Source organism: Cervus elaphus, chromosome 30 (assembly GCF_910594005.1).
Source record: "Cervus elaphus chromosome 30, mCerEla1.1, whole genome shotgun sequence".
NCBI classification, from domain to species: domain Eukaryota; kingdom Metazoa; phylum Chordata; class Mammalia; order Artiodactyla; family Cervidae; genus Cervus; species Cervus elaphus.
Window position 1 is genome coordinate 29,521,530 of NC_057844.1, and position 26,821 is coordinate 29,548,350.

Consider the following 26,821-nt stretch of genomic DNA (forward strand, 5'->3'; position numbering starts at 1 on the left):
TCCGAAGGAAGTGAAAAATAAATTAAGTTAACTGCTTCATGATTTGGAAAAGGGGGGAAGAAAAAAAATGTAAGAAGTGTCTTGTTAACTGAGGTTATGTGTTTGGTTCTGAGTTATATTATCTACCAGAGGAAAAAAATGGTTAATAGTCAATAAGCCCAAGTCTTTGCTGGTCTTCCCTGGTGGCTCAGCAGAAAAGAATTTGCCTGCCAGTGCAGAAGACACAGGAGACACAAATTCGATCCCCAGGTCAGGAAGATCCCCTGGAGAAGGAAATGGCAACCCACTCCAGTATTCTTGCCAGGAAAATCTCATGGACAGAGGAGCCTCGCAGACCATAGTGTCAGATATGACTGAAGCTACTAAGCACATGAATGTGGTCTTTGTTGAACTTAAAATAATACATAGACAATTGCAAAATAGAATTTTATTTATCTGATTCTTTTTTTCACATATAATCTTTCAGTATAAAAACATGTCCAGGCCTTCACAAGTGCTTTTCATTTTCCAAAAAAAAGAACAAACTTACTAGCTTTTTTGTTAAAAAACAATGGGAATTTATCTGAGTCCGGTATTCTTAAATCCCCCTTAACACTTATCTGTGTGTTCTGTGAAGGCAGAACTTGCCAGCAATAGGGATGATGCTATAGAGAAATTATATTTTAAAACATACAGAAATGTAGTTTTTGGCAGTTGTAATGCCCAATTTTCCTCTGTGGTGTGGGCAACCTTAAGAAAAATATTTTGAGAGCACAACTCTCCTGACATCACATACAAGCCAAAAAGGTGAACGGTACCAGGTGAATAGTCAGCACGCCCCTCTGTGGTCATATATTAGACTTCGAGCCTGGTGCAAAGTTCCGCTTTCAAAGCTGCCGCTCCACTGGCCTCCTTAGGGAGGACTTGAGGTGAGTGGACATCTCATAAGTCCTTTTGCTATCACTTCAGCAGGATGCTGATGGTTTCATTTGACATTGAAAAAGCAAGGAAAGCAATTTAGGCTTAATGCGATTATGGCCACGCTAGAATTTGATGTCATGAATGTTTTTATTTAATGGACAGCGCAACTCAATTTAAGAGCAGATCATGCAGGACCAACAGGTGGGCATCCACTGGTAGGTTGGCCGTGCTGCCGAGATAGAGATCCACTGCCTATCAGCCTGCTACTTATGGGTCCATTAGTGCATCGCAGGCATGTCGGGGTGAGGAGACCCTCAGGTACAGTCCTCAGCTGATAAACACCATGGCTGCCATCAGAATGTCATGCCTGACATCCTCCTACTATGCTCCCAGTGCAGTCAAGGTTTGCTCTCGGTAAAGATGAAAAGCGTTGCAGGCATCATCTTCCAAACGCTGTGCTTTTTCAGGTAGTCCTTTTGAAGTCCAGTGTTCCAAAACCATGACTAGGAAACTGGTTTCACTATATTGTCCTCGAGGTTTATTTTGTTCAAAGCCCCAGGTTTAAGTGCAGAGGAGTCATCCGCCCACACGATGGAAGTAGACACACTTTTTTTTTTAGTTTTGAAAATCGATTTTCTCCGATGTTTGTGCAACAGCTGTTTCAACTTGTCCTTGAAAAAGCTGGTTGTGAGAGTGTAGAGGATTGGGTTCAAGGCACTGTTTACTGGAAGGAAAAAAATGACGACCCAGGAGGTGATTGTGCCTGGAGAAGGAAACGAAACGTGAAAGAAAGGTGAGGATTTAATACACACGAAACACGTTACATGCTATGGTTAATGCTGTTTTTGAGAGGGCTACCTGTTCCATCTAAGTCTTCTCTCACCTTCTGGAAAATCTCTTTGCCAGAAGAGCATAGGAGCTATGGATTCAGGGTCCTACATGAACTTTTCTGAGTTTCAGTAACTACTCTGTAGTTTGTCGTGAATCAATATGGGAGGAAATATTATGTGAAAACACTTTATAAACTATAAATTGATATGTACTTTTCTAGTTTTTGTTGCCTTTCCTTATATAAAAATAGGAAAATGAGCAATTAATTGGACAGTGTCCAGGAATCTTCTGGTTTACAGTCAGATCTCACCTTGGTCTAAATTTCAGTCCTGAAGATCTCCATGCCTTACACTATTATATTCAGAATGGAGTCAGAAGATCTGAGGAGCAAAAAAGAATGTATCTCCAAACTCAGTGAATTCCTTCAGTGTGAAGCCTTTCAAAGGCTAATAGAATATAAGGGAAATGTTTCACAAAAAGGGAGGAGATATTTTGGATGACAGAGAGTTTTCTGAATTCAGTTGTCCCTTGATATCCACGGTGGGACAGATACCAAAATCAGCAGATTCTAAAGTCCCTTATAAAATATGGCGTAGCATTTGCATATAACTTACGTACATCCTCCCATATCCTTTAAATCATCTCTATATTACTTATAATACCTAGTACAATGTACTTGCATGTAAAGAGTTATAAATACAATGTAAATACTATGGAAATATTTGCTAGCACAAGGCAAATTCAAGTTTTGTTCTTTGGAAATTTCTGGAAAATTTCCCCCCAATACTTTCGGTGTGCAATTGGTTGAATCCATGGATTTGGAATGCAGAGGTACGATGGGCCGACTACATCATTTACTTGGTTAGGATGAAATGTGTTTTCCTCCTCAAATAGAGCCTGATCCTAGGCTTGCACACTTCTTAGCTCTGAGACTGTGGGCAAATCAACTAAGCTCCCCAGACCTCAACTGCCTTATCTGTGAAAGGGGCTGATGATAACTTACATGACTGATGTCCGGGAGCTGGGCCGGCTCTGCGGACGTCCCTTTTCAGCACTAAGCCCTGTTGTTCTCCAGACCCACCACACTCTGCCGCCTCCTCCCCTATCTTCAAAGTCAGAGAACTATCATCTCGGGGGAGGAGCTGGTCGGTCAGACCAGCATCCTTCCTTCCCCTCTCCCACTCCTTTGTGACTGCAACCCCTTGCTTCCCCATCCCGCAGTTTTCTTATCCTTCACACACTGCTGCTTGCTCTTCTCTTAGTCCCACTCTTCCCTACATCCTCTCTGTTCTTCTTCTGGTTTGCTTTCCATCTCTTCTCTGACTACTTATCTGCCCCTTCCTCCTTCCCTTTGACCTCTCCCTTCTCCTTTTTCTATGTTTGCCTCTCCTCTTTTCATCCCGTCTTCTCTTTCTTTTCCTTATTTCTTTTTAACTGGAAAGAATATGAAAGAAAAACATTTGTATTTAGCATATCTTAGATTGATTCAATGAAGTTTTATATTAGTATATATTACTTGTCCTTAATTTTTAAAAAATTAGATACAAACAGTATGTGATGGAAGAAAAACAGTTGTTTTTTTTGTCTATTGAGTCCTTAAAGGAGGCTGTGATCAGGAATGAGATGTCCCGTTAGTCTCAGGGTCACTCGGTGATGTAAGGTTAGCATCATCTCAAGACTGAGATGGGAGGGCTGAAGCCAGCTTACCTTTGTGGCTGAGCCCAGGTACTATCGGCCACCTGCCGTGGTGGAGAAGACCCCACAGTTCTTGGAGGGTGGGGACGGGGTGGTTTTAGGTCCATGAATGTAGCAGTTTTTACAACACCATGGGAAGTTGGGCAAGGAAGGAGGGGCTTAGTCAAGTGTGGTAAAGACTTCTCTCATAGTTCCACTGCGGTGCTCAAGACAAACCTCAAACTGCTGAATTATAAAATGTAGAGAAAGACTAGCGTGTGGCCCAATAATGTTTCATGGTAATTTCTTCCTGATATGGTTCCCTATCATGGTCTGAAATGTCTTACACTTTCTCCAAGAATGACAATTACTACTCCTGCTATCAGGCTTCCCTGGTGGCTCAGTGGTAAAGGATCTGCCTGCAAAGCAGGAGATACAGGTTCCATCCCTGGGTTGGGAAGCTCCCCTGGAGAAGGAAAAGGCAACCCACTCTGGTATTCTTGTCTGGGAAGTCCCGTGGAGAGAGGAGCCTGACGGGCTACTTACCCTACCATAGGGTCCCAAAAGACTCAGATACGACTTAGCGACTAACCAACTACCACAATCCCTACTATCAGAAAACCTTGTCGTGAGACTAAGCTGATAGGTTAAGGGATGTGGTGGGTGTGGTGTGGCATTTGTGAGACATTTGACAAGGCAGAGGGACATAAATAGTCGCAGGAGTTTGTTACTCAAAGAGTCCGCCTGCAGTGCAGGAGACCTGGATTTGATTCCTGGGTCGGGAAGATCCCCTGGGGAAGGAAATGGCAACCCCCTCCAGTATTCTTGCCTGGAGAATCCCATGGACGGAAGAGCCTGGGAGGCTATAGTCTATGGGGTTGCAAGAGTTGGACACGACGGCGATTAAGCACAGACACACACGTTTGTTCCTTGGCCATCCACAGGGCCCGGTGTGACGACCACATGGCCTGGGCCGTGAAACAGACTAGTGGTTCTTAACCAGGGGGTGCACCTCAGAACCACAGGGGGATCTTTTCTAAAATACCCATGTCTAGGCCTTGGTCCCTGTTGACTGAATTCAGAGGCCCAGGCTGGAACCTGGGCATAAATATTTTGTTCTGTTTTATGTACCCTTGGTGAAGCACCATCTAGCTCAAGTGGAAGTGAGACACTGAGATTTAGTTTTTCTCTATCTCCTGTGTTTTTATTATTCTAATCAGGGTTACACCATTACCCAATTCCTATCTTAAAATGCTGATTATAAAACACTGAGGAGGGCTTTCCTGGTGGCTCAGTGCTAAAGAATCCGTCTGCTAGTGCAGGAGACATGGGTTCGATTTCTGATCTGGAAAGATCCCACATGTTGCAGAGCAGCTAGGTCCGGGCACCAAAACTATTGAGCCTGTGCTCTGGAGCCCACGAACTGCTTCTACTGAGCCCACATGCCCTGGAGCCTGTGCTCTGCAACAAGAGAAGCCACTGCAATGAGAAGCCCGCACACCACAACTCGAGAGTAACCCCCACTCGCCACAGCTAGAGAAAAGCCCACACAGCAAGGAAGGCCCAGAACAGTAAAAAATAAATAAAATTATATATATATATACACACATATATATTTATTTTATTTATATAATATATATGTAATATATAATATATTTTATTTATATATGTATGTATAAACACTGAGGAAATCATAACTCAAGCTGTAGGTATTTGTGGAGAATTTACTACACGTGAGACCCTGTATTCTGGCCTCCTCAGACAGAGGACGAAAGAAGACACAACGTGCTTGGGAATCATAGAAGGGACTGACCTGGTATTTCCACCCGGGAGAGGGAAAGAATTTTAATTACAAACACAGGAATCCAGCAGATGGCGTCAGAGAACACTATAAAAAAGAAACGGTTTGCAACAGCCACCTCTCTTCCCATGTGACTCCTCACTTCTGAAGTCTGCAGGGCAGTTTTTTGAATGGAACAGAACATGACAGTATAGGAAAACACAATGATGAGGAAAGCCAGCAAATTCACACCTGTTGGGAAAAGCACACCTCTTAACATCTCGGGTGTATAAATCAACAGTAGAAATATTGTATTACTTAAATGTTTGGTATGGTGCCTTTTCCAAGAATCATTCTTTGTACTAGCCGAGTGGTAATCAGCTAAAACCCTGAACCCACGGCTATAAACTGGAATAAAGGCATTGGGTTCGCCAGATCAAAAAGATAGTTCAAATACATAAACACATTACCAAGAATTATAGACTTTGAAATTCAGATCTAGGTATATCATGAGGTAATCTGTAGCTTTTTTAAAGCAGGAAAAAGGCTATTTAATTTTTTTACCTCTCTGCAAATTCAAACCTTAAGGGATTACTATAATCACATGTACATATCAAAAAATCAATATGCCCTATTCCTTTATCTTATAAATATGATTAAGATAACCTTGGGATATCAAGAAGATAATAGCATCAGAAGCATTATTTCTCATGTTTATTGGTCTTAAATAAAAATAATACCTAGGACAAAAAAATGCATCTTTATTTTCCTTCAGATTGCCCATAGTAATCTAAACTGAAATTCATAACTCTTTAGACTGTTTTAGAAAAAGGAAGGGTAAGAGAAAAACTAAAAATTCAACTCTATGAATTACTGCTTTAGAGTCACTTATCCCATAATAGTGACTTTTTGGTCACTTTGTTATATTCTTGCTACCATAAAAATCCTGAGTGCTCATTTTATTCCTTATAGTGAATGTAAAATATCCATATAATTTCAAAGTTGTTTTAAAACGTCCATCTGAGTAGATTGTATGTAAGACTAGTAAAGTCCAGGGAAAAATAATATACATTCTCGGTGTTTCATTGTTTTTATCCAAAACATTTCACATGGAATCTCATTACAAAGCCATACAATTGGATTTCACAAAATTGGTTGATCTTAGGTCTACTGTCAGAAAGTTAAGAATAAAAAAAAATGACTGTTAAAGATGTTTCTCTGGTACAAATCCTGAAAACAGACCTATAGAAAGGTTCAGAAGTGTATGTTCTGGAAACACCATAGGAATGTGAGAAGTTAACAACAGTGGAATCTGGGTGAGGCATGTCTGGAATACAGGAAACTGTATTGTCTTTGCAACTTTTCTCTAAATCTAAACATATTCTAAAATTTAAAAATTATTTAAAAACTATATATTCTTATTTTTAAGCAAAAATATGGGCCCTTAAGACTCCATGTCTCACAAATAAGCTGTGTAAATGCAGATAATATTTATGTGTGTGTGTGTGTGTGTGTGCGTGTGCTAAACCCTGTCAACCACCCCCACACCTCCACCACAAGACCCAGCCACACAAACTTCTTTTGCCCTTTATCTGGGCCTGTTCCCTGGCTGTGGGTCTCTAACTCCTGGAACACAATGTCTGCCTTCACTTGGCCAATGTATCCTCACGCTTTGGGCCTCAGTTTGGGCTGATTTTTACTGGGACGCCTTCCGCGGTCCTCAGATCTTGGGCTCCTAGGACATTCTGCACTCCTCCTCCCTGACTTCTGTCAGCCCGTGACACGAGGATGTGTTTACTTGTCTTCATCTTCCTTTCTGGCTGCAGGTCTGTGGGGACCAACCTATTTGATCTCCAGTACCCAAAATAGTGCCTGGCCTATAGGAGGTGCTCAATAAATCCTTTTTGAATCAATGAATATAAGGTTGTGTGTGTGTATGTGTGTGTGTGTATGCATGTGTTGAGGACGTTTTCCAGGAAGTGCACCTATACTGGGAATGGCTTACAATACTGTAGACATGATACCGCCATGAAAAAACGACGACCAAATAGGGTTCTATGTGAGGAGTATTATTAAAATGGTGCAAATAAAGTGTTTTCTTTTTTAGAGGGAGAAGGAATAGGACTAGAATAGCTGGGAATGGTGCGTAGGGCCATTTTGTGATGGGCTTTTAAGTGACTAATTTAAACTTAACCCTGGTTGTAGGGGGTTCCTGAAGGTCTCCAAGCAGAGGATACTCAGTCCTTTGGATACTCAGGTGGTGAGCAGATAAACAGGAGAGCAAAGACCCCAGAGGCCAAAACACCAGTAAGGACTAATGTAACAATTCAGGGTGAAGGTCATAAGGCTTTAAAGAAAGGTGACAGCAGTAGGTACAGACTGAAAGAAAGAGAAGTCAGAGGCATATTTTGAAGAAAAAAAGTCTGATAAAAAAGAAAGGATGACAGAGCTTATTGCCTCCTTAGATGAGGGGACCAGATGCGAAGGGGGAACTGAATTGATGATACAGCCCTGGTTAAAGAGAGAACACGGAGATGGCCTTAGTGTTAAGCAAGAGAGATAGATACCTATTAGGCAATATAAAACATTTTTTTAATCTTTAGGGGCTAAACTTCTCATTCACTTGTAATAGAGAAGGTTGGGTTTTCTTTTCTAACAAATTAGGGAGGATTAAGGAAATGGAAAAGCACCCTTCCATTGCTGACTCTAGAGCTGCATTTATGAAAGGCAATAAACCTTTCTGGCATTTCCACTCAAATAATCTCCTGCTAGTGAATTTCAAGAATTTTGTTATTATTATTTATTTAGCTCATATCTAGACTGTGAAAAAATGAGTTCAAATAACTTGGAAGGGTCACAGGACATGGCAGGGAACTGGAATTCCTCCAGATCATTGTCACTGTGTATGAACATAAAATCAAAGGGTCTCACAGATAATAAAAAAGATGATTTGGAGATCCTGACAATATGTTTTTATTTTTCATACCAAATCTCTTAATAAAAAATTTAATAAAAACACTTATAAATATGCAGCAAGAACTTTTCTTTAAAAAAGAGGAGACAGTCTTAACTATATTTGCTTACTTTCCGAAATGGACAAATATGGCTTTACTGAAATTTGTGGTATTTCTATCAAAATGATGTTTGTCCAGGAAATGAGAAATAAGTTACCTAGGAAAATTCCAAGAGAATACCCTTTGCTTCCAATATCTTCTGTTTGGTCATAATAAAGTGGGAAACATACTCCATTTTTTCCATAAAAGTTTCCAAAATAATCCTCCTTCCACAACGGAGTCACAGCTATTAAGAACCCCACAATCCAGATGCAGATGAGGATGGCCAGGGTCTGCCACTTTCCAGGACGAATGTTACTGAAGGGAAAGACAACGGCCAGGAACTTCTCCAAGGTCAAGTACGTGAGCAAGAGGACAGAGACCTCAGTGGACAACATGGCCAGGAAGCCCAGGAGGCGGCACTGCAAGCTCTCCATCCACAGCAGCGCATACTTCTGATACTGCCCACGGTACTTTAGATCACAAAGGCCGATGAAGAACAAATACACACCCATCAGGCAGTCTGCACCTGTTGAAGAATCATAGAGTATGTGTTGGTAGTTCCAACATCCCTGTCTTCACTTTCTGATTAGATCTGCTTCCTCTATACTGTACTATATGAACTAACGAAAACGTAAAATAGTACTTAGGAGTCAACAGACTTCAAAAGGTGTACTATTTCTAAAGTACTACACTGCATCTTTATAATTTTGAAAAAGTGGTGGTAGGGAGATAATTAGGGTTGTGGGGAGCCTGGGCTTCCTGGGTGGCACTCGTGGCAGAGAACCCGCCTGCCAATGCAGGAGACGTAAGAGACACGGGTTCAATCCCTGGGCCGGGAAGATTCCCTGGAGGAGGGTATGGCAATCCATTCCAGTATTCTTGCATTGAGAATCCTATGGACAGAGGAGGCTGGTGGGCTACAGTCCATAGGGTCACATAGGGAATCTAGATTTTAAACAGTAAGAAAATATAACTTACATATTTAATAAAGGGAGTAATTTTCTGGGCTTGAGGAACATGGATGTTACCGCAATTAAAGGTTAAACAAAGCATAGTTTTGTAACCTACAACCTGTCCTTCTATAATCCATCCCTTGACTCATTTCCAAGACATAAATCACTGCAGACTCATGCAATCCAGAACAGAGTAACCAAAGAGAACAACAGGACTTTCATACTTTAAAAAAATTTCCCAGAATATGTAATTCATATTAAATGCCATTTGCTGAAGGCTGATATAATCTAGAGCACAGCACATGGAAGACACCCTTAATCCATTTACATGGAAAACATACTTACAGCAAAGGATTTTGATGGACGTAGCGTGAGTCGTGTTTTCAGCTTTAATGAAAGATCTCATGCCAATGACAAAAAGATTTCCAAAGCAGGTTATGAAAGCTATAACCCAGACAAACACTCTGAGGATATTGTTAGCCAAGAGGTCCTCAAATGAAGAAATGCCGTCAGTCAAGGGCATACATATTCGGACATGGGGAGCATAGGAGCAGTATCGAAAGTTTTTGAAATAACTAAAGTCAAAGGGAAAAAAGAGTCACTTGACAGCAATGACAGAGACGACAGGCGCAGTCCTATTTGGGGCTGCAGCTGTGGGAGGTGTGCGGCTTCACTAGGCTTGGTTATTTCTGTTTAGTAGTGATTATGGAAGGATAGAGTTCTTCATTCAGTATTACTTTACTCTAGGCAGTCTTCCTCCTTTAAAGGTGAAGAACCTAAAGAACACGGGGATCTGTGGCGAGGACATGAGAATGGCAAGTCTCCAGGGCTCTAATTTTCCCTGTCTGGGGTGGTTCTCTGGGGTGTTATAAGAAATTGATGGTCATTGTGAAACTGATCTTTAACAAACTTTCAGGGGCTTGGGTTTGGGATGTTAAGAGTCTCACTAAAAACATCCCTGTCTTGTACTTACTTTTAAGTCTATTCCCTTAAACTAGCCTTCTTTTCCCTGGTAGGGGCAGGAAGGGAGGGTCCATGAAACTAGGAAAATTCAGTCTCATGGCAGCGAGTAGGAGAAGCAGCTACACAGATTCCTGGTCAGGGCCTGGAAGGACTTAAACCATTTCGAGAGGAAAATACAGGCTTGTCTGTCATTGGTGTATTTATGATCTAAGAGTGTGCAATCTTCAAGGGTTTAAACTGGGGAGGTCATTTGGATTTAAGGTCATTCTCCAAACCTGTTATGTTTAGGATTTTCTCCCATAAAACTCGCTCTATTTTTGTATTCATTTATCATCTCTTTCAGTTCCTTTCTCATCTAATCTTTTTTTTTCAATCTGTCCATTCAATTTTGCTAAACTAGCCAGTTAAAGAAAGCTTTACTTTGCCTGGCTTCCAGGCCTCCCGTGACTGGACCCCTGGCTACCCTGATCATTTCACCGCTTCCCGACTATGCTCACTCCACCCAGACACGTGGGCTTTCTTCTGATCCTCAAACAAGCCGGTTCACCTTCTTCTCAGTGTGCTGCTTTTGCTTTTTCCTCTGCCTGCAAGACCCTCCCCCCAGAATTGCCTCCCTCCATTCGGGGCTGCTTGACTGTCACATCTCTGACTTCTGGGTGAACCATCTACATTCCCTTCCTTCATCCCTTGAACTCACTATACTTTCCTTCCCAACATTTCTTCATCATTTATTTGTTTCCTAGTTTACTTTCAGGCTCCCGAAGCTCCATGGAAGCTCCATGGGGCAGGTTCTTCTCTCTCTCTCGCTGATCCCTGTGTTCCCCCTGGCCTGAGGGAGGCACTAGAAACACACACTTGTTAGACAAGCAGATGGATGGTTTCGTGCTGGGTGTGTCAGGTTCCCCTGTCCTCAAATAGCTTAGAGTGGTCCAGCCTCTCCACCTGCTGTGACTAGGGCAGGTGGGCAGGTGGAGGTATTTCAATAAACGATGGACAAGGAAGATGAAAGGAGAATCTCTAGGTCACTCAGTAGGGAAGGAACCACGTTCACACACTTTCTGTTAATCACTGGGTCCTTCTTGACCTCAACCCGAGGTCCACATTTAAAGCAGCTGCTTCTCCATCAAGTTCTACAAAGGCTGAATTTCTCTGTTCTAAGTAGACCTCACATTCTGCCCGCAACAAGGAAACACTAGCCTCATTAAATATTTATCTACTGGAACCACAGAAGGAGAAGTTATGAAAACCATTTGGATGTACATCAAATACTTGTCCTTGGGTAATCAGTCCTGCTGCACAGACATAAACAAAATATTCTCCCCAAAGTGCACCTTCACACTAACCATTTCAGCCACTTGCTGCACCCAACTTGATATCTTACATCGAATCCTCCCTATTGTTGTGGATGACAATGGTTAATTTTTGAAATCAGAACATATAGGTTACACAGTTGATAAAGAAATGATCATGTCATATACACATATATTAACACAACTTACACAGTGCACTTTAGCCAAATATATTAACGTGACTTATCAAAAACTACTATAAAGATGAATTACCTCCATTTTGTAGTGCACTCAGTAACAGAAACAACACCTGGAATTTATATAGCATCTTTCTTCCTAAGGGCTCAAATCTTAGAGTGGCCGACTGCTCACTCATGTGAGGTGAATTAATGTTTCCAGGTCTCTTGAGTACCATTAGCCAGTGACTTCATCTTGTGTAATATGTGGCATTCTGGTACCCTGATCTCTTATTGGGCCTCAATTGGATAAACAGCGTGTTTCCAGAGAGAAGTGTCATTCATGTCGGCACATCATAATATTGAACTCTATTTGAACAGGGACCAAAGGTGACAAAATTAAAAAGTTCTCAATAAAAAAGACTTTTTCTTGCATAAAAACACATTGCAGTGATACATTAGATAGTTTACGCTAGAGCATCTGTAACATTTCACCATATTTTCTTCTCTGTTCTTTCATACATACATACATGTAGGAAAGATTCTTCATGGGTTGAAACATCCGTGTGTTTATATTCGGAATCTCTATCCTTTCGAGGTCTCTGGAAAATAGGCACAATAGGTTTCATGATTTTAGGGTTTAACTTTTTAATCATTGTTTTCTTTGTCGATCTTAAAAACCATGCTTCAAAATCTTCTGTTATCAATTCAAATTAGGATGAAAATTTTACAATAAACCATCTTAGAAAATTGTCATTTCTATTTATGCCTCCCATAACTTGGACTTGATTTTGTCACTTTCACATGCAGAACTACCTTCTAATAAAACACTTTCATTCATTTTTTTGATGTAAAAATGGCAGCTGTGATTTGTATGATTGTGAAATTGGCTCTGTAGCTTGATCTCATAAACTAAACAATATGAGTTACAGGGTTTCAGATAAGGGCTGATATTTTGAACGTGAGAACATTACCAAAGTGAGTTTTGTCAGAACCCAGATTTAAATAGAGTCATTTCTTCCTGGCCTGTGTGTCCTCAGGGTGGAAAACCATGGGAGTGGTAAGAGGAACTCTGATTCAGGGCGATTGCTTTCTCAGGCCACAGTGGGAAGCGTAATTCCTTTCACTCCTCCAGCCCCATAAAACGTTCTCAGGGGGCTCCAGCGGTAACCCCCAACACTCCTCATTTATCCAGAAGCTTCTTTAAATGTGGATTCTTTGAAGCCTCTTTAGGATGACACAATTTATAGGAGTCTTCATGTTTTCAGGAAATGTAGGTAGAAAGAGGATAATCTAGGAAGACAGAAACCTATTGCTTTTAAGGCTTATTTTGAAAATGCGTGATTCTCAGTTTGTTTTGGGCAAATCAGAATAAGGATTTCTTGACAAGGTTCCAAGTTGTCCATTGCCCACTGAGTCTTTTATAGAGGACTTTGATGGTCAGAAATGAGATTTAGGGAACAACTATTACTACTGAACAGGGCCCCTCCTACAGAAAACTCTGGAGTCCTTTTTAAAGAATTTTTCTCTCTTTTCTTTCTTTTGATCTCTAGGTTTCTTTTGGACTTATCATAGCTTCACCATTACATGGATTATGTGATTATTTGGTGAATGGCCTGTAGTTTTCAAAAGAGCAGAGGCTACTGTATACTGAGTGCCCAAGACAGTGCTGTAATTAAGTTGGCCAATAAATGTTTGTAAAACAAATGTGCAAATGAATCTTTAGAGAATAGGAAATGAAGCAATAAAGAAAGAAAAGAAAAGAAGAAAGAGACATATGGAGTAAATAGTTACTACTTTGAATTACCTTTCAGAAAGGTAGGATGGTGTAATGGTATTTTGGCTTTTAGAATTCAGTATGTGGTGAGTGAAAGGGAGGTCATTTGGTCCACATCCTCAGGTCTGTTCTTATACTTAAGAACAATGTCTTTTATATGTATGTATATATATATATATATAATCATCATCATGTTAGTCGCTCAGTTGTGTCTGACTCTTTGTGACCTCATGGACTATAGCCCGCCAGGCTCCTGTCTGTGGAATTCTCTAGGCAAGAATATTGGAGTGGGTAGTCATTCCCTTCTCCAGGGAATGTTCCTGACCCAGGGATCAAACTCAGGTCTATTGCAGGAGGATTCTTTACTGTCTGAGCCACCAGGGGAGAATATATATATTTATATATATAAATATATATATTTATATATACACATACACACACATATATATACACATAAGCATATGCTTCATATATATATATATATATATATATATATACACACACACACACATATATATGTTTAATATTCTAGCTTCTTGAAAGCAGGAACCAAGACTTTTTCATCACTGGATGTTCACTAATACCTATTGAGAGAGAATCTAAATCTTGTATTAATTTCCAATAGAAAACTATTTAGCAAGAATAAAAAGTGGTATTAAGGATTGGTTTTTGGAATTAAATGAAGAAAAGCTTTTGGCTGAGATCAGGTAAGGTAGCACATGCTTTGTGAGGGACAAAAATAGCTTTGATCAACAATGGCTGTTTATGGGAAAGGAATTGATGAGGTCCTAAGAATAACCAGGAGGGTTCTTGGCACCATTTGAAATCTAGTACATTTGAAATTGTAAAACACTAAACAGTATTAATTGTCTGAATGTTCATATTTGTGGAGTAATTTTTTATTTACTGATTGAAAAGTGAAAAACATGGTCTGTAGATAGATATCAAGTAGATTGTTGTAGGAAAGAAGAAAGGAAAAAAGTAGAGATGTCTTCAAAAATTTATTTTTTTTAACCAACTACTTAGTGATGAAACTATTGCAAATTTAAATCTTTGTGAGAACTATGAGATTTTTTTCATGAGAATCCTGTTTTCAGGAAGGAGCTATGTGTAGCTTCAAACCCCGAAACGGTCTTTATACACTGAATGGTAAAAAATGAGATTCTGTTGTCATTTGATACGTGATGGTAGTAACCATGATATTCACAAGTGTCTGAGAATGCATGTTTACAGTAAAAGCCCTCCTGTGTGCCAAATATTCATTTATAAATAAATGTGGTTCTGAGTAAACCAACCCACTAACATCACAATCAACATACTGTTACATTTCACTTACAAAGACTGAAGTTGTTTAAGACTTCCAAACTGGCTCTTGTGGAGATACAAAAGAGGATTGGACGACAGATTCCTTTTGTACCATTAGAAGGGAGGAGGAAAGAAGCATCAGGACGTTATTATTTTGGAAACTCAAGATGTTGCCATTTAACTCTGATGACGGGGGTGGGAAGAAGAACTTACAGTTTCTGTAGACGCTTCAGGTCTTTGAAAATGTGGGGTGGTAGCTCCGATATCATGTTGCTAGACAGGTCCCTGTTGGTGACAGTGAAAAACCCAAAGCTATTACAAGGAAAATAAACGCCACAGTTGTTACTCCTCACAACTGTCATCATCCCCTTTGACATAACAGAAAATACAATCCACTTTAACCAACCTGTGAGCTTGTTACACAACTAAGCCATGTGATTCAGCCAAATGGGTATGTTTTCCACCACTTTCAGACCTGTGACATTTTGCTTATCCAGTTCCAGTCTGGAATTTCCTCTCAGCTCCTCTCCAACACATTCCCAACCTAGCTTCAAGGTCTACTTTCATTAGTTTCCTCTGTTTTAGGTACTTTTTGTACCTTCAACCATTCATTGTTTCTACGATTCCTATTGGCTCACATATGTGATATCTTGTTTACCCAACTACATTAGAAGCTTTCTGAGGTCAAGACCAGTGTCTTCTACTTATTTTGCATTCCAACTAAGAGTTTTGACCATGTAATATCCATCCAGATGATCCTGAATGAATAAGTTCACATATTTTTCATCTATTTTTACATGGTGCTATTTTTTTAGAAGAAATTGAGAATTTATATCTGACTCTAATAGGGCTGTCCAATCCAGAAAGAATCGCAGGGAAGTGTTTCTAGAGAATGTGAAAACAAGATTTGTCAGGGTAAAGAAGGAATCAGGAATTTTTAAGAGTCCAAAATATCCTTCTGAGCCAGAGAAGGTGTTAAAAGTGAAACAGATGTAAAATTGCCTAGGAGTCAAACAAAAGATCTGTTTCTGATGCTATGGTGCTCCTGATGGATATATTGGAGTTACAAATAACTGTGAAAATTCTTTCTCTAAAAAAGCTTAGAATTTAAAAACTAGATTATGAAATAAGAAAAGAAAGAAACAAGGGCTATTACGGAAGTACAGATGAAAAACACAGGAAGGACTCATCAAACTTGGTCTGGGAAATTATGAAGTGTTTGAGCAAAGCTTAATGATTTGTAGAATCCCTTAGAAGAAATGGAATAGCCATCATAGTCAACAAAAGAGTCCAAAATGCAGTACTTGGATGCAATCTCAAAAACAACAGAATGATCTCTGTTTGTTTCCAAGGCAAATCATTCAATATCACAGTAATCCAAGTCTATGCCCTGACCAGTAATGCTGAAGAAGCTAAAGTTGAATGGTTCTATGAAGACCTACAAGACCTTATAGAACTAACACCCCTGAAAGATGTCCTTTTCATTATAGGGGACTGGAATGCAAAAGTAGGAAGTCAAGAGATACCAGGCGTAACAGGCAAATTGGGCCTTGGAGTACAAAATGAAGAAGGTCAAAGGCTAACAGAATTTTACCAAGAGAACGCACTGGTCATAGCAAACACCCTCTTCAAACAACACAAGAGAGGACTCTACAAATGGACATCACCAGATGGTCAACACCAAAATCAGACTGATTATATTCTTTGCAGCCAAAGATGGAGAAGCTCTATACAGTCAGCAAAAACAAGACTGGGATCAGACAATGGCTCAGATCATGAACTCTTTATTGCCAAATTCAGACTTAAATTGAAGAAAGTAGGGAAAACCACTAGACCATTCAGGTATGACCTAAATCAAATCCTTTATGATTATACAGTGGAAGTGACAAATAGATTCAAGGGATTAGATCTGATAGACAGAGTGCCTGAAGAACTATGGACGGAAGTTCACGACATTGTACAGGAGGCCGGGATCAAGACCATCCCCAAGAAAAAGAGATGCAAAAAGGCAAAATGGTTGTCTGAGGAGGCCTTACAATAGCTGAGAAAAGAAAAGACACAAAAGGCAAAGGACAAAGGGAAAGATATACCCGTTTGAACGCAAAGTTCCAAAGAATAGCAAGGAGAGATTAGAAAGCCTTCCTCAGTGATCAGTTCAAAGAAACAGAGGGGAACAATAGAATGGGAAAGACTAGAGATCTCTTCAAGAAAATTAGAGATACCACGGGAACATTTCATGCAAAGATGGGCACAATAAACAACAGAAATGGTATGGATCTAATAGAAACAGAAGATATTAAGAAGAGGTGGCAAGAATGCACAGAAGAACTATACAAAAAAGACCTTCATGACCCAGATAACCACGATGGTGTGATCACTCACCGAGAGCCAGACATCCTGGAATGCAAAGTCAAGAGGTCCTTAGGAAGCATCACTGCGAACAAAGCTAGTGGAGGAGATGGAATTCCAGTTGAGCTATTTCAAATCCTGAAAGATGATGCTGTGAAAGTGCTGCACTCAATATGGCAGCAAATTTGGAAAACTCAGCAGTGGCCACAGGACTGGAAAAGGTTGGTTTTCACACCAATCCCAAAGAAAGGCAATGCCAAAGAATGCACAAACTACCACACAATTGCACTCATCTCACATGCTAGCAAAGTAATGCTCAAAATTCTCCAAGTCAGGCTTCAACAGTATGTGAACTGTGAACTTCCAGACGTTCAAGCTGGATTTAGAAGAGGCAGAGGAATCAGAGATCAAATTGCCAACATCAGTTGGAAATTCAAAAAAGGGAGAGAGTTTCAGAAAAACATCTACTTCTGCTTTATCGACTATGCCAAAGCCTTTGACTCTGTGGATCACAACAAACTGTGGAAAATTCTTCAAGAGATAGGGGATACTGGACCACCTGACCTGCCTCCTGAGAAATCTGTATGCAGGTCAAGAAGCAACAGTTAGAACTGGACATCGAACAACAGACGGGGTTCCAAATAGGGAAGGAAGTACGTCAAGGCTATATATTGTCACCCTGCTTATTTAACTTATATGCAAAGTACATCATGAGAAACTCTGGGCTGTATGAAGCACAAGCTGGAATCAAGATTGCTGGGAGAAATATCAATAACCTCAGATATGCAGATGACACCACCCTCATGGCAGAAATCAAAGAAGAACTAAAGAGCCTCTTGATGAAAGTAAAAGAGGAGAGTGAAAAAGTTGGCTTAAAGCTCAACATTCAGAAAACTAAGATCATGGCATCTGGTCCCATCACTTCATGGTAAATAGATGGGGAAACAGTGGAAACAGTGGCAGATTTTTATTTTTTGGCTCTAAAATCACTGTAGATGGTGACTGCAGCCATGAAATTAAAAGACACTTGCTCCTTGGAAGGAAAGTTATGACCAACCTAGATAGCATATTAAAAAGCAGAGACATTATTTTGCCAACAAAGGTCCAAAGCTATGGTTTTTCCAGTAGTCACATATGGATATAAGAGTTGGACTATAAAGAAAGTTGAGCACTGAAGAATTGATGCTTTTAAACTGTGGTATTGGAGAAGACTCTTGAGAGTCCCTTGGAGTGCAAGATCCAACCAGTGCATCCTAAAGGATATCAGTCCTGAATATTCATTGGAAGGACTGATGCTGAAACTGAAACTCCAATACTTTGGCCTTGGCCACCTGATGTGAAGAACTGAGTCATTGGAAACGACCCTGATGCTAGGAAAGATTGAAGGCAGGAGGAGAAGGGGACAATAGAGGATGAGATTGTTAGCGGCATCACTGACTCTGTGAACATGAGTTTGAATAAGCTCCAGGAGTTGGTGATGGACAGGGAAGCCTGGCGCGCTGTAGCCCGTAGCATTGCGAAGAGTCGGATACAACTGAGTGACTGAACTGATGATTTGTAAAGGTGGAGTCAAAGGAGAGCAGGTTTTCAGGTGAGGATGCAGCAGGACCCGAGGACAGAGGCTAAAAGTCAGTGACACTATCAGGAGTCAGTAAGTGGTCTAGCGTGGATGGGGCATAGAAAGGATGGGGAGACATAGAGGAGGTGAGCCCAGAAAAGAGCATGGAGACAAAATGGGAAGGCTGAGAACACAGCCCAAGGCAGCATTTCTCAGAGTATAATTCAGGCATCTGAATCAAGGATGCTTGTAAAAAGAGCACCTTCCTGGGGCCATTCATAACCATCACACCTGAATCTCTGGAAGGGGCCTGGTAATATGCATTTAAAGCCAGCATCCCCTGTGATTCCTCTGAACATTAATGTTTGAGAGCCACATTAAAGACTTTGCCTTATCGCAGGCAACAAGCAGGGAAAATGTTAAACAGAACAGTGGCAAAATATGCTCTGGGTTATGGGATAGTAATTCTGTTAGAAGAATGAAAGATAAAATGAAAAGGCAGAGATTGAGAGGGGGGGACCTCTGACCCTGGACCAGGTGAGACCTGCTGAGGGTTTAAGGAGGCACTGGCAGGACTTACGGGTTGATAGGATATCAAACATCAAGAGAGGAAGAAGGAAGGGAGCAGTCTCTCAGCCAGGCTGCCAGGAAGAATGATCATTTGACTAAGACAGGAGAGTCGAGGGAAAGAAGCAAGCTGTGGAGTAAGGGTCATGTGTAAATTAACTTCAAAAGATGGCTTTTGCTGTGCTGTCATGACATCCAAGTGTAGACAGCCTGCCCGCTGGTGTTCTGGTCTGGTGCTCCAGGTGCAAGGAGCACATGTGGGTCCTGGCTCAGAGGAAAGCCACAGGTGTGCACAGATCAGAGCAAGAGGACGATGATCTCATGCACCTAGAAAACGTCCTGAAAGGTGCTACCTTGAAAAATAAAGTAGTCTGTGTGAAAAGGATCTGAGTGATCTCACCGAAGTGGACTTATTCCTCTCCAGGAGGGGTTTGTGGTCATGAAGGCACAGTAAAATTATCTAACATTTTTGTCAGCTTAAGAAATATAAATGCCCTGTTCAAGTTCATTCTATTAAGTTCTGAATTTCTTCCATCATGCTGATGCTGCCTGGATTGGAATGAATTAATTATTGGTGGTACTAAAAAAAGGAAAGCTAGCACCTCTTAATTAGGCTCTTTTTTTGAGGGAGGGTTTTGCCTAAGTGTAGGATAAGAGGAAGATTAGGAAAATCTTCCGAATGTGGACTTCATATCACTGTTTTCTTAAGTTTGTATAAAAACACATTTTTATTTATCCTGGGCTACTCCTCCATCTCACCCCTATAACCCAAATCCACTTCCATCCTCCAAGGTCTGATTAGGAATTCCTCTGTGAGAAAGGAGTGAGCTATCTTTTATTTTTTGCCGTAAAATGATAGCATTTTAGTTCTAATACAGTGCTTTGTACTTTGTAGGCACTTAATAAATATTTGTGGGCTTGGTTTATGATGCTCATTATTAGATTAAATAATCTTATTCATAAGTGTTTTTCAAATTACTCTTACTGAACTATTTTTCTCAGTCCTTTCTGGATTTCAAAACATGGTATAAAGAATGGGGGAGAAGATGATTAAGAAATGGATTTCCATTTTTTAGACTTCAGATCAGGAGGAGGCGATCTCTACCCTATTTGTAATGTCACAGACAATTTTAAACTCCAGTGATGCCCTACTTTGTGGGCAGCAATGAATCAATAGCAAGAAAGATGATTTTTAAAAGATCTACAAAATATATATTTGAATGGAAAAATGTACATGAGCTCTCTGAATATTTTTCAATGAGCCTAATCCTCTTTCTAGACATTTCTGTTTGCTTCATTTGTTCTAGAAGTCATAAATTCTTAAGGGATAATAAGCATGTTCATTTCTTTGCTTAGTTATAACTAATTAATACTATTTCATCTTTCTAGACATTTCTGTTTTCTTCATTTTTTTCTAGAAGTCATAAATTCTTAAGGGATAAGCATGTTCATTCCTTTGTTTAGTTATAGCTAATTAATATTATTTCAGTCAGTCCATTATTCATTCAGCAAACTTCAACTGAGAATTAATTGTACTCCAGCCGTCAGAGATATGATCTGTGAGTTTAAGGGGCCATGGAAAACTCATTTACTCCCAAACACACACATATATGAAATCACCCAAAGAAAACAGGCAGGGAAATCAGAGTAGGCTAAATTCATATCAAGCTCACTGTCTGATTTTAATTTGTTTTCAGGATAGTGCTGGTTTTCTTAATTGATTTTGAATATCAGTCTACAGGATTTTGATTGCTACTAGTGAAAAAGCAGTCTCACTAGTCATTTCAATTTGTAATCTTGAAGAAGCAATCATATTTTTCCTAGTAGACAATGCTACTTACAGTTCTCCTAAATTTTTTAATGAAGAAAATGTCTTCTCTGGAACAAAACCAATTTGATTTCTAGGCAGAAACCTGTAAGACATGGTGAGAGTCAGCACTGTTGGTCTGAGTCTGCTGTAGTAATCAGTTCTCATTGGGAGATGCCATTGATCTGGCTGTAATTTAATAAACCTCAAGGCAAGGCATGTTCTGGAGTGGGACACAGGCGGCAGTTTCTCACTGACAGTGTCTCCACATGCTCGCTGGCTCCAGGACAAGCTGCCACAAGGAACCTGAGGCGCCAAGCGTGGGCTACAGAGCTGTACTTTGTTTGGATTCTGATTATTTTAGAAAGTTTTTCTTTTCCCAACATATGCACATGGAATGTCAAATTTGGGCCCTGTTAATGATTCTTAGAGAAGGCTTCAAGAGGATCTTTGAGCAGGGCACCTTCCTTAGAAGAAGAAGGCCAGAAAGAGCAAAGTGTGAACCAACACCATTTGGGCCACAAACGAACTTTAAGTTGGGGGTAGGGGAACAGTGGCTTTACATTTCCTCTGTTTGAAATGGAATCCTCCAGGACGAATGGCAAAAAAGAGGGGGTTGGCGACTGACCACCTTACAGAGGTGTTAACAAATGAGATAATGAGTGTGAAAATGAAGTCTCTCAGTTGTGTCTGACTCCTTGCGACCCCATGGACTGTAGCCTACGGCGCTCTCCGTCCATGGCAAGAGTACTGGAGTGGGTTGCCATTTCCTTCTCCAGAGGATCTTCCCAACCCAGGGATCAAACCTAATTATATATGGAGAACTGTGATGAAAGCAAAAGCACATTTTTGTGTTTTTAAGCTTACCACGCAAATGTGCCAATTAACCGATCCATCTGCCTTCCTGCCCTCATAAAAAACACAAAACAGCAATCAGAATCTTTGACCAACCAGAACATGTTAGAAATTATTCTCTTTAGAATAAGCTTTTTTTTCTTTAAAGAGAGGGATATTAATTGATGTGTCACTGGCAGCAACACTAACCACTTTCACACACATTATCTCATTTCCTTGGTGACCATGGTACCAGGTCAGCTGGGAGAGTGCACAGAAATAATGACTGCCCTCAGGAAGAAGGAAGCTTAAATGGTTGGCAGCTAGTCATAAGGCTTGGCCCCACCATCCACGTGTGCATTTTCCAGAACTGTAGTTTCAGACCAAGGCTGTAAATGAAACATACTTTGAAATTCCTTGTCAATGTTTTCTTTTGATTTCCAAAGCTGCTAGACTTCCCCTCATTCACCGTTGTATACTTACAGCACTGTGAGAGAACTGCATGACAGAAAGGTGGAATTCGTGAGGAATTTTATCCTGTTGCCTTCCAAATCCCTAAAAGGCATGGAGGGAAATTTTTTTTTTAGTTTCTGCACAAATCATACATTTAAAGCCATTTGTCGGTGATGTGACAGTTTCAAACTTTATTTTTACTTCATTCCAGTTTTTTAGGCTTTCCTCCTGATTATTGCATGATCAGTATAATTAATATTCTGCTTCTTTCCCCCTTCTAATTAATGTTAGAACTTAAAAAAAAACTGAACAAAAGGGCAGCCCACTATTTAGTGAATGTTTCTCTGTGCTGGATATTATGCTATTAATTCTCATAATGCTGCCACCATAATAGCAGCAACTCCATTTATTGGACTTTCACAGTGTCAGGTGCTGTTCTGCATGCATAATACACCCTCCTGGGAAGCTGGCGTTACTACCTCCCACTTGAGGTAATAATTTGAGGAATCCGAGGACTTTGGAAATTCACTTTTCTTGTGGTCGCACAGCTACTGAGTGGTAGAACTGACCCTCTAACTCACATCTGCCTGAATCGGATTCCTAGACACTTAGCCATGGCATCACAGATGGTTAAATTCTCATGTCCTCCCAACATCAGGTGGATATTTGTGTCTCCGTTTTGCTGAAGGAGAAACTCAGGCTAGTTTGCCTTCCAAATACTGGATGCCAGGGTCAGGATGCCAACCCCAAGCCATGTGATAGAAAATATCCGTTCTTTCTATCTCCCTCCGTGGTGCTGACGCTGAAAGCAGTGCTGCTGCAAGGGTGCCCAGGACCAAGCCTCAGCATCACATGGGAGCTTGTTAAAAGTTCAGATTCCCAGGCTCTACCCAGACCTACTAAATCAGACACCCTAGGACTGAGGTCCAGCCGTCTGTCTGAAGTCCCTGATGAGTGATGCCTGTTGACGCTGGAGTAGCACTCGGGGAGAGATTACGCCCTGCCGGGTGAGCCTTCAGCACTCACGTCGTCAGGGAACAACCTCAGGAACACTCTGACATGACCGCTCCCAGCAGCGCCAAGGAATGAGACGGTCGGCTGTTCTGCCAAGTCTCCTAATTCCTTTTATGACCAGCGTCCTACAGTCTTCCAGGTCAAGACAGTAGCTATATTGCTGCCTCTGAACCTTCTCACACTCACACTAAAATTACCAATTCCTTTGTATTGCCTTTAAAATCCTATTTTACTTTTTGCACCTTAGAACATCTGATGTTTAATGTTTCAAATGTCTACTATATTGTCATTAATTAACTTACCCTTAATATTAATTCCTATTTTAAACCATCTTGGAGGACTTGCGGGAACTCAACTTTTTTTTCACTCTGAAAATACAGTGATTACAAATAAACACTGTGGTCCCTGGAAAGTCCAAATGTGACCTCCCTCGTGGCACAGTGGATAAGAATCCTGCAGCCAATGCAGGAGACATGGGTTCAATCCCTGATCCGAGAAGATTCCACATGCTGTGTAACAACTAAGTCCGTGCACCGCAAGCAGTGAGCCTGTCCCCTGGAGCCCGTGCTCCACGTGAGAGCGGCCACTGCCGTGAGAGGAGTCCCCTGCGTGCTGCAACTAGAGGAAGTCCGAGTGCAGTGCCAAAGACCCAGCACAACCAAACAAATAAAATTGTATATAAAACAGATTTAAGACAAGAAGGGACATGACCAGATTTTGGTTTTAGAAAGAAAAGCACAGATGAGCTCTCTGTATAATTGTGAATTAACTTCAGGGCTAGCTTTCTGAATCTGGACATTTAATAAATCAGCCACTAAGCTTGTACTTACATCCAGTTGAGCTGAGGCATTTGGGCGCACATCTGCTTGGGAAGGACTTGTAGGTGGTTGTTCACCATGGACCTTTACACGCAGAAGAGGTTGATTAGAAACAAAATGACATGCCACTTTAGGGACAGTGTTTTCACTATTTTCACAACTGGGAAACTTGCATGTTAAAATCAGTACACTAGGATGAAAACCATAAACATAACTACCCCTTCAAAATGGTCTCTAGATACACATGTGGCATGGATAAGGGAGCAGATGTCAGAGAAACTATAAATGTATAAGTGTGATACATAACCTAGGAATAAATTTGAAACAGTATGACTTTGTGAGATGAAACAAAAGTATATTGGGTAATCGTTTTGAAGTTCATGGTAACTTTCCTTGTAAACTTCAAAGTTAGGATCATTTCCAGCATCATACACCCAAAGTTTCGCCTTAAGAGAAACGCTAATCATTTATGACATTAAAAGTTCACATTGGAAACTGCATTAAATCTAAGAAGTGATGACAGTGGGGAGGGGGGACATTTGGGGAAGAAGACAACTCATGAGAACATTAAGTTGCACGATTAATTTATGATATTGTGATATCCCATTTCACAAATGGAAATTTATGGTATCCCTTTTCACAAATGGAAAATTAACAATGCTATATGATCAGCTGTAAAGGAACATAATAATCCCTTGCTGATAAACCATCCCAGTCTATTAATAAACACCGAAAATGTAATGATGAGAAAAGTTTAGTTGCTAAGACAAAGATTTTGGAATTTTCAGTGACTCATGCTGGGCAAAGGCACATTTTCCTTTGTTAAAAAATGTAGTTGGAGCTGAACACTGGGGAGATTCTGACAGATTTAAATGTAGTAAGAAGATAAAAATGAATACTATCTTTGGTCAACCACGGCAAATAAAAACATGCCTTAAAACTAAAAGGAATGAAAGGAGATCAAAAGGAAATGAACTGGTAGGCTTAAAATATGCCATGAGCCATGGCCAGGAAGTAGCAACAGTAATTGTGGCTTGAAATACAGGAAATGTTATGACAAATAGAAATCTTAGAGGCTTGATTTTCTTAAAGCTCTTTTTTGTAAGCTAGTTTTAGATGTCATTGCAATTCATAGACAGATGGATTGAAAGGTAGATGAATACTTACAGGAAAAACAAGGAATTTAATCCAGTAAACAACCGCTGTGAAATTCTGTTTATGGGATTGTCATCTAGAATTCTGACAAAACATATCACAAACATTTCCAATGTTAGAGACGTTTGTGAAATACAACCAGGAAGAAATAAAAGGTCATGTCAATCCTGCCTCCCCCAACACCTGCTCTCCTCCTTCCTGTCTGTCCACACTTGGCTCATGTCTCTTCCCAGAGAGCTTTTCCTCCCCACTGTGGTTGGAGAAGCACTTTTCTCCAAGCCCCCACCTCCCCCAGCACTTATCAAGTCCATCCTGGTGGTCTTCATTCCCTTCATCCACCTCCCATTGGACTTAAGACCCTCCGCCTCTAGATACATGGGTCCCAACAAGCTGTACTTATTTATTGATTTATTGGCTGATTATGGGCTCCATAAATGCTTTGACCTACTGATTGATTGAATGAAAAAAAAATTCTTTGGAAGAATTCCTTAGTCTCATGGAATTTAAATGAATGCAAACAAACTTACTGGGAGCTTTGAGGGTGAAAGAGTGAAAAGATTTACAAATTCAAATCACTGTTTTAAACTCTATATGGTATTTTCCTAGGAAAAAAATCACCGTAAGGGGAAATATGACTTCTTTTCTCTTGTTGCCTTCAAAGCTAGGTACCATTTCCCCTTACTCTCAGAGGAATCTGAGGGTAGGATTCTGAGAAGGAAGCTCACTGAACACCTACTATATGACAAGCATTCTGCATATGGCACTTTACATATATAATTCTCACAACATCCCTCTTAGGAAAAAAGGAATTATGATTATAGTTTACACTGCTATATTTAAGGGGCTTCCCTCCTGGCTCAGTGGTAAAGAATCCTGTTGCAATGCAGGAGATGCAGGTTTGATCCCTGGGCCAGGAAGATCCCCTGGAGGAGGACATGGCAACCCACTCCAGTATTCTTGCCTGGAGAGTCCCATGGACAGAGGAGCCTGGGGGGCTACAGTCAATACAGTCACTGTATTTAAAATGGATAACCAACAAGGACCTACTGTATAGCACAGGGAACTCTGCTCAATATTGTGAGTCAGGCTGGATGGGAGGGGAGTTTGGGGAAGAATGGATACCTGTATATGTATGACTGAGTCCCTTCTCTGTCCACCTGAAACCATCACAGCATTGTTAATTGGCTATACTCTAATACAAAATAAAAAGTTTAATAAAAAAAGTGGCATTAGGAAAAAAAATAAAGATGAGGAAAAAGAGACCCAGGAGATTAAGAAAATTGCCTGAAACATAAAGCACAGGACTATGGCATATACAAGGGTCTGGATGAAGCTGAAGTCCTGGCTTTTCCTCTGGACCAGGCTGACCGAGAGAAAACAGGAAAACTGACACACCCTTCTAACTGCCCTTTGTTCATCTTCCCTGATGAAAACTGATAAAAAGACTCCCTGGGATGGAGTTGGTGGCTCAGCCAGGTAAGTGATGAAACGCTACAAGCGCTCATGTTTTCAGTTGTTTCTATACATTTTCTAGAAATCAAAAAAGTCCTCAGCTTGCTTAC

General features: G+C 40.5%; 1 protein-coding gene across 6 annotated transcripts in view; it reads right to left on the bottom strand.

The window, feature by feature from the left end:
- Positions 1–412: 412 nt before the first annotated feature.
- The window catches only part of RXFP2 (relaxin family peptide receptor 2), a 57,996-nt gene continuing 31,587 nt past the window's right edge, over positions 413–26,821 (bottom strand). For 4 of the 6 annotated variants that reach the window (XM_043892228.1, XM_043892226.1, XM_043892230.1 and 1 more), the window contains 11 exons: positions 25,272–25,343; positions 24,117–24,188; positions 22,303–22,374; positions 21,020–21,091; positions 14,918–14,989; positions 14,736–14,807; positions 12,153–12,224; positions 9,540–9,769; positions 8,357–8,767; positions 5,219–5,437; positions 413–1,663 (listed from right to left, as the gene is read on the bottom strand). In XM_043892228.1, coding sequence (XP_043748163.1) covers positions 1,404–1,663; positions 5,219–5,437; positions 8,357–8,767; positions 9,540–9,769; positions 12,153–12,224; positions 14,736–14,807; positions 14,918–14,989; positions 21,020–21,091; positions 22,303–22,374; positions 24,117–24,188; positions 25,272–25,343 — 1,624 coding nt within the window. In that variant the 3' untranslated portion in view covers positions 413–1,403. The remainder of the gene's footprint in view (positions 1,664–5,218; positions 5,438–8,356; positions 8,768–9,539; positions 9,770–12,152; positions 12,225–14,735; positions 14,808–14,917; positions 14,990–21,019; positions 21,092–22,302; positions 22,375–24,116; positions 24,189–25,271; positions 25,344–26,821) is intronic. The other 2 variants (XM_043892227.1, XM_043892229.1) reach the window with 2 other exon arrangements.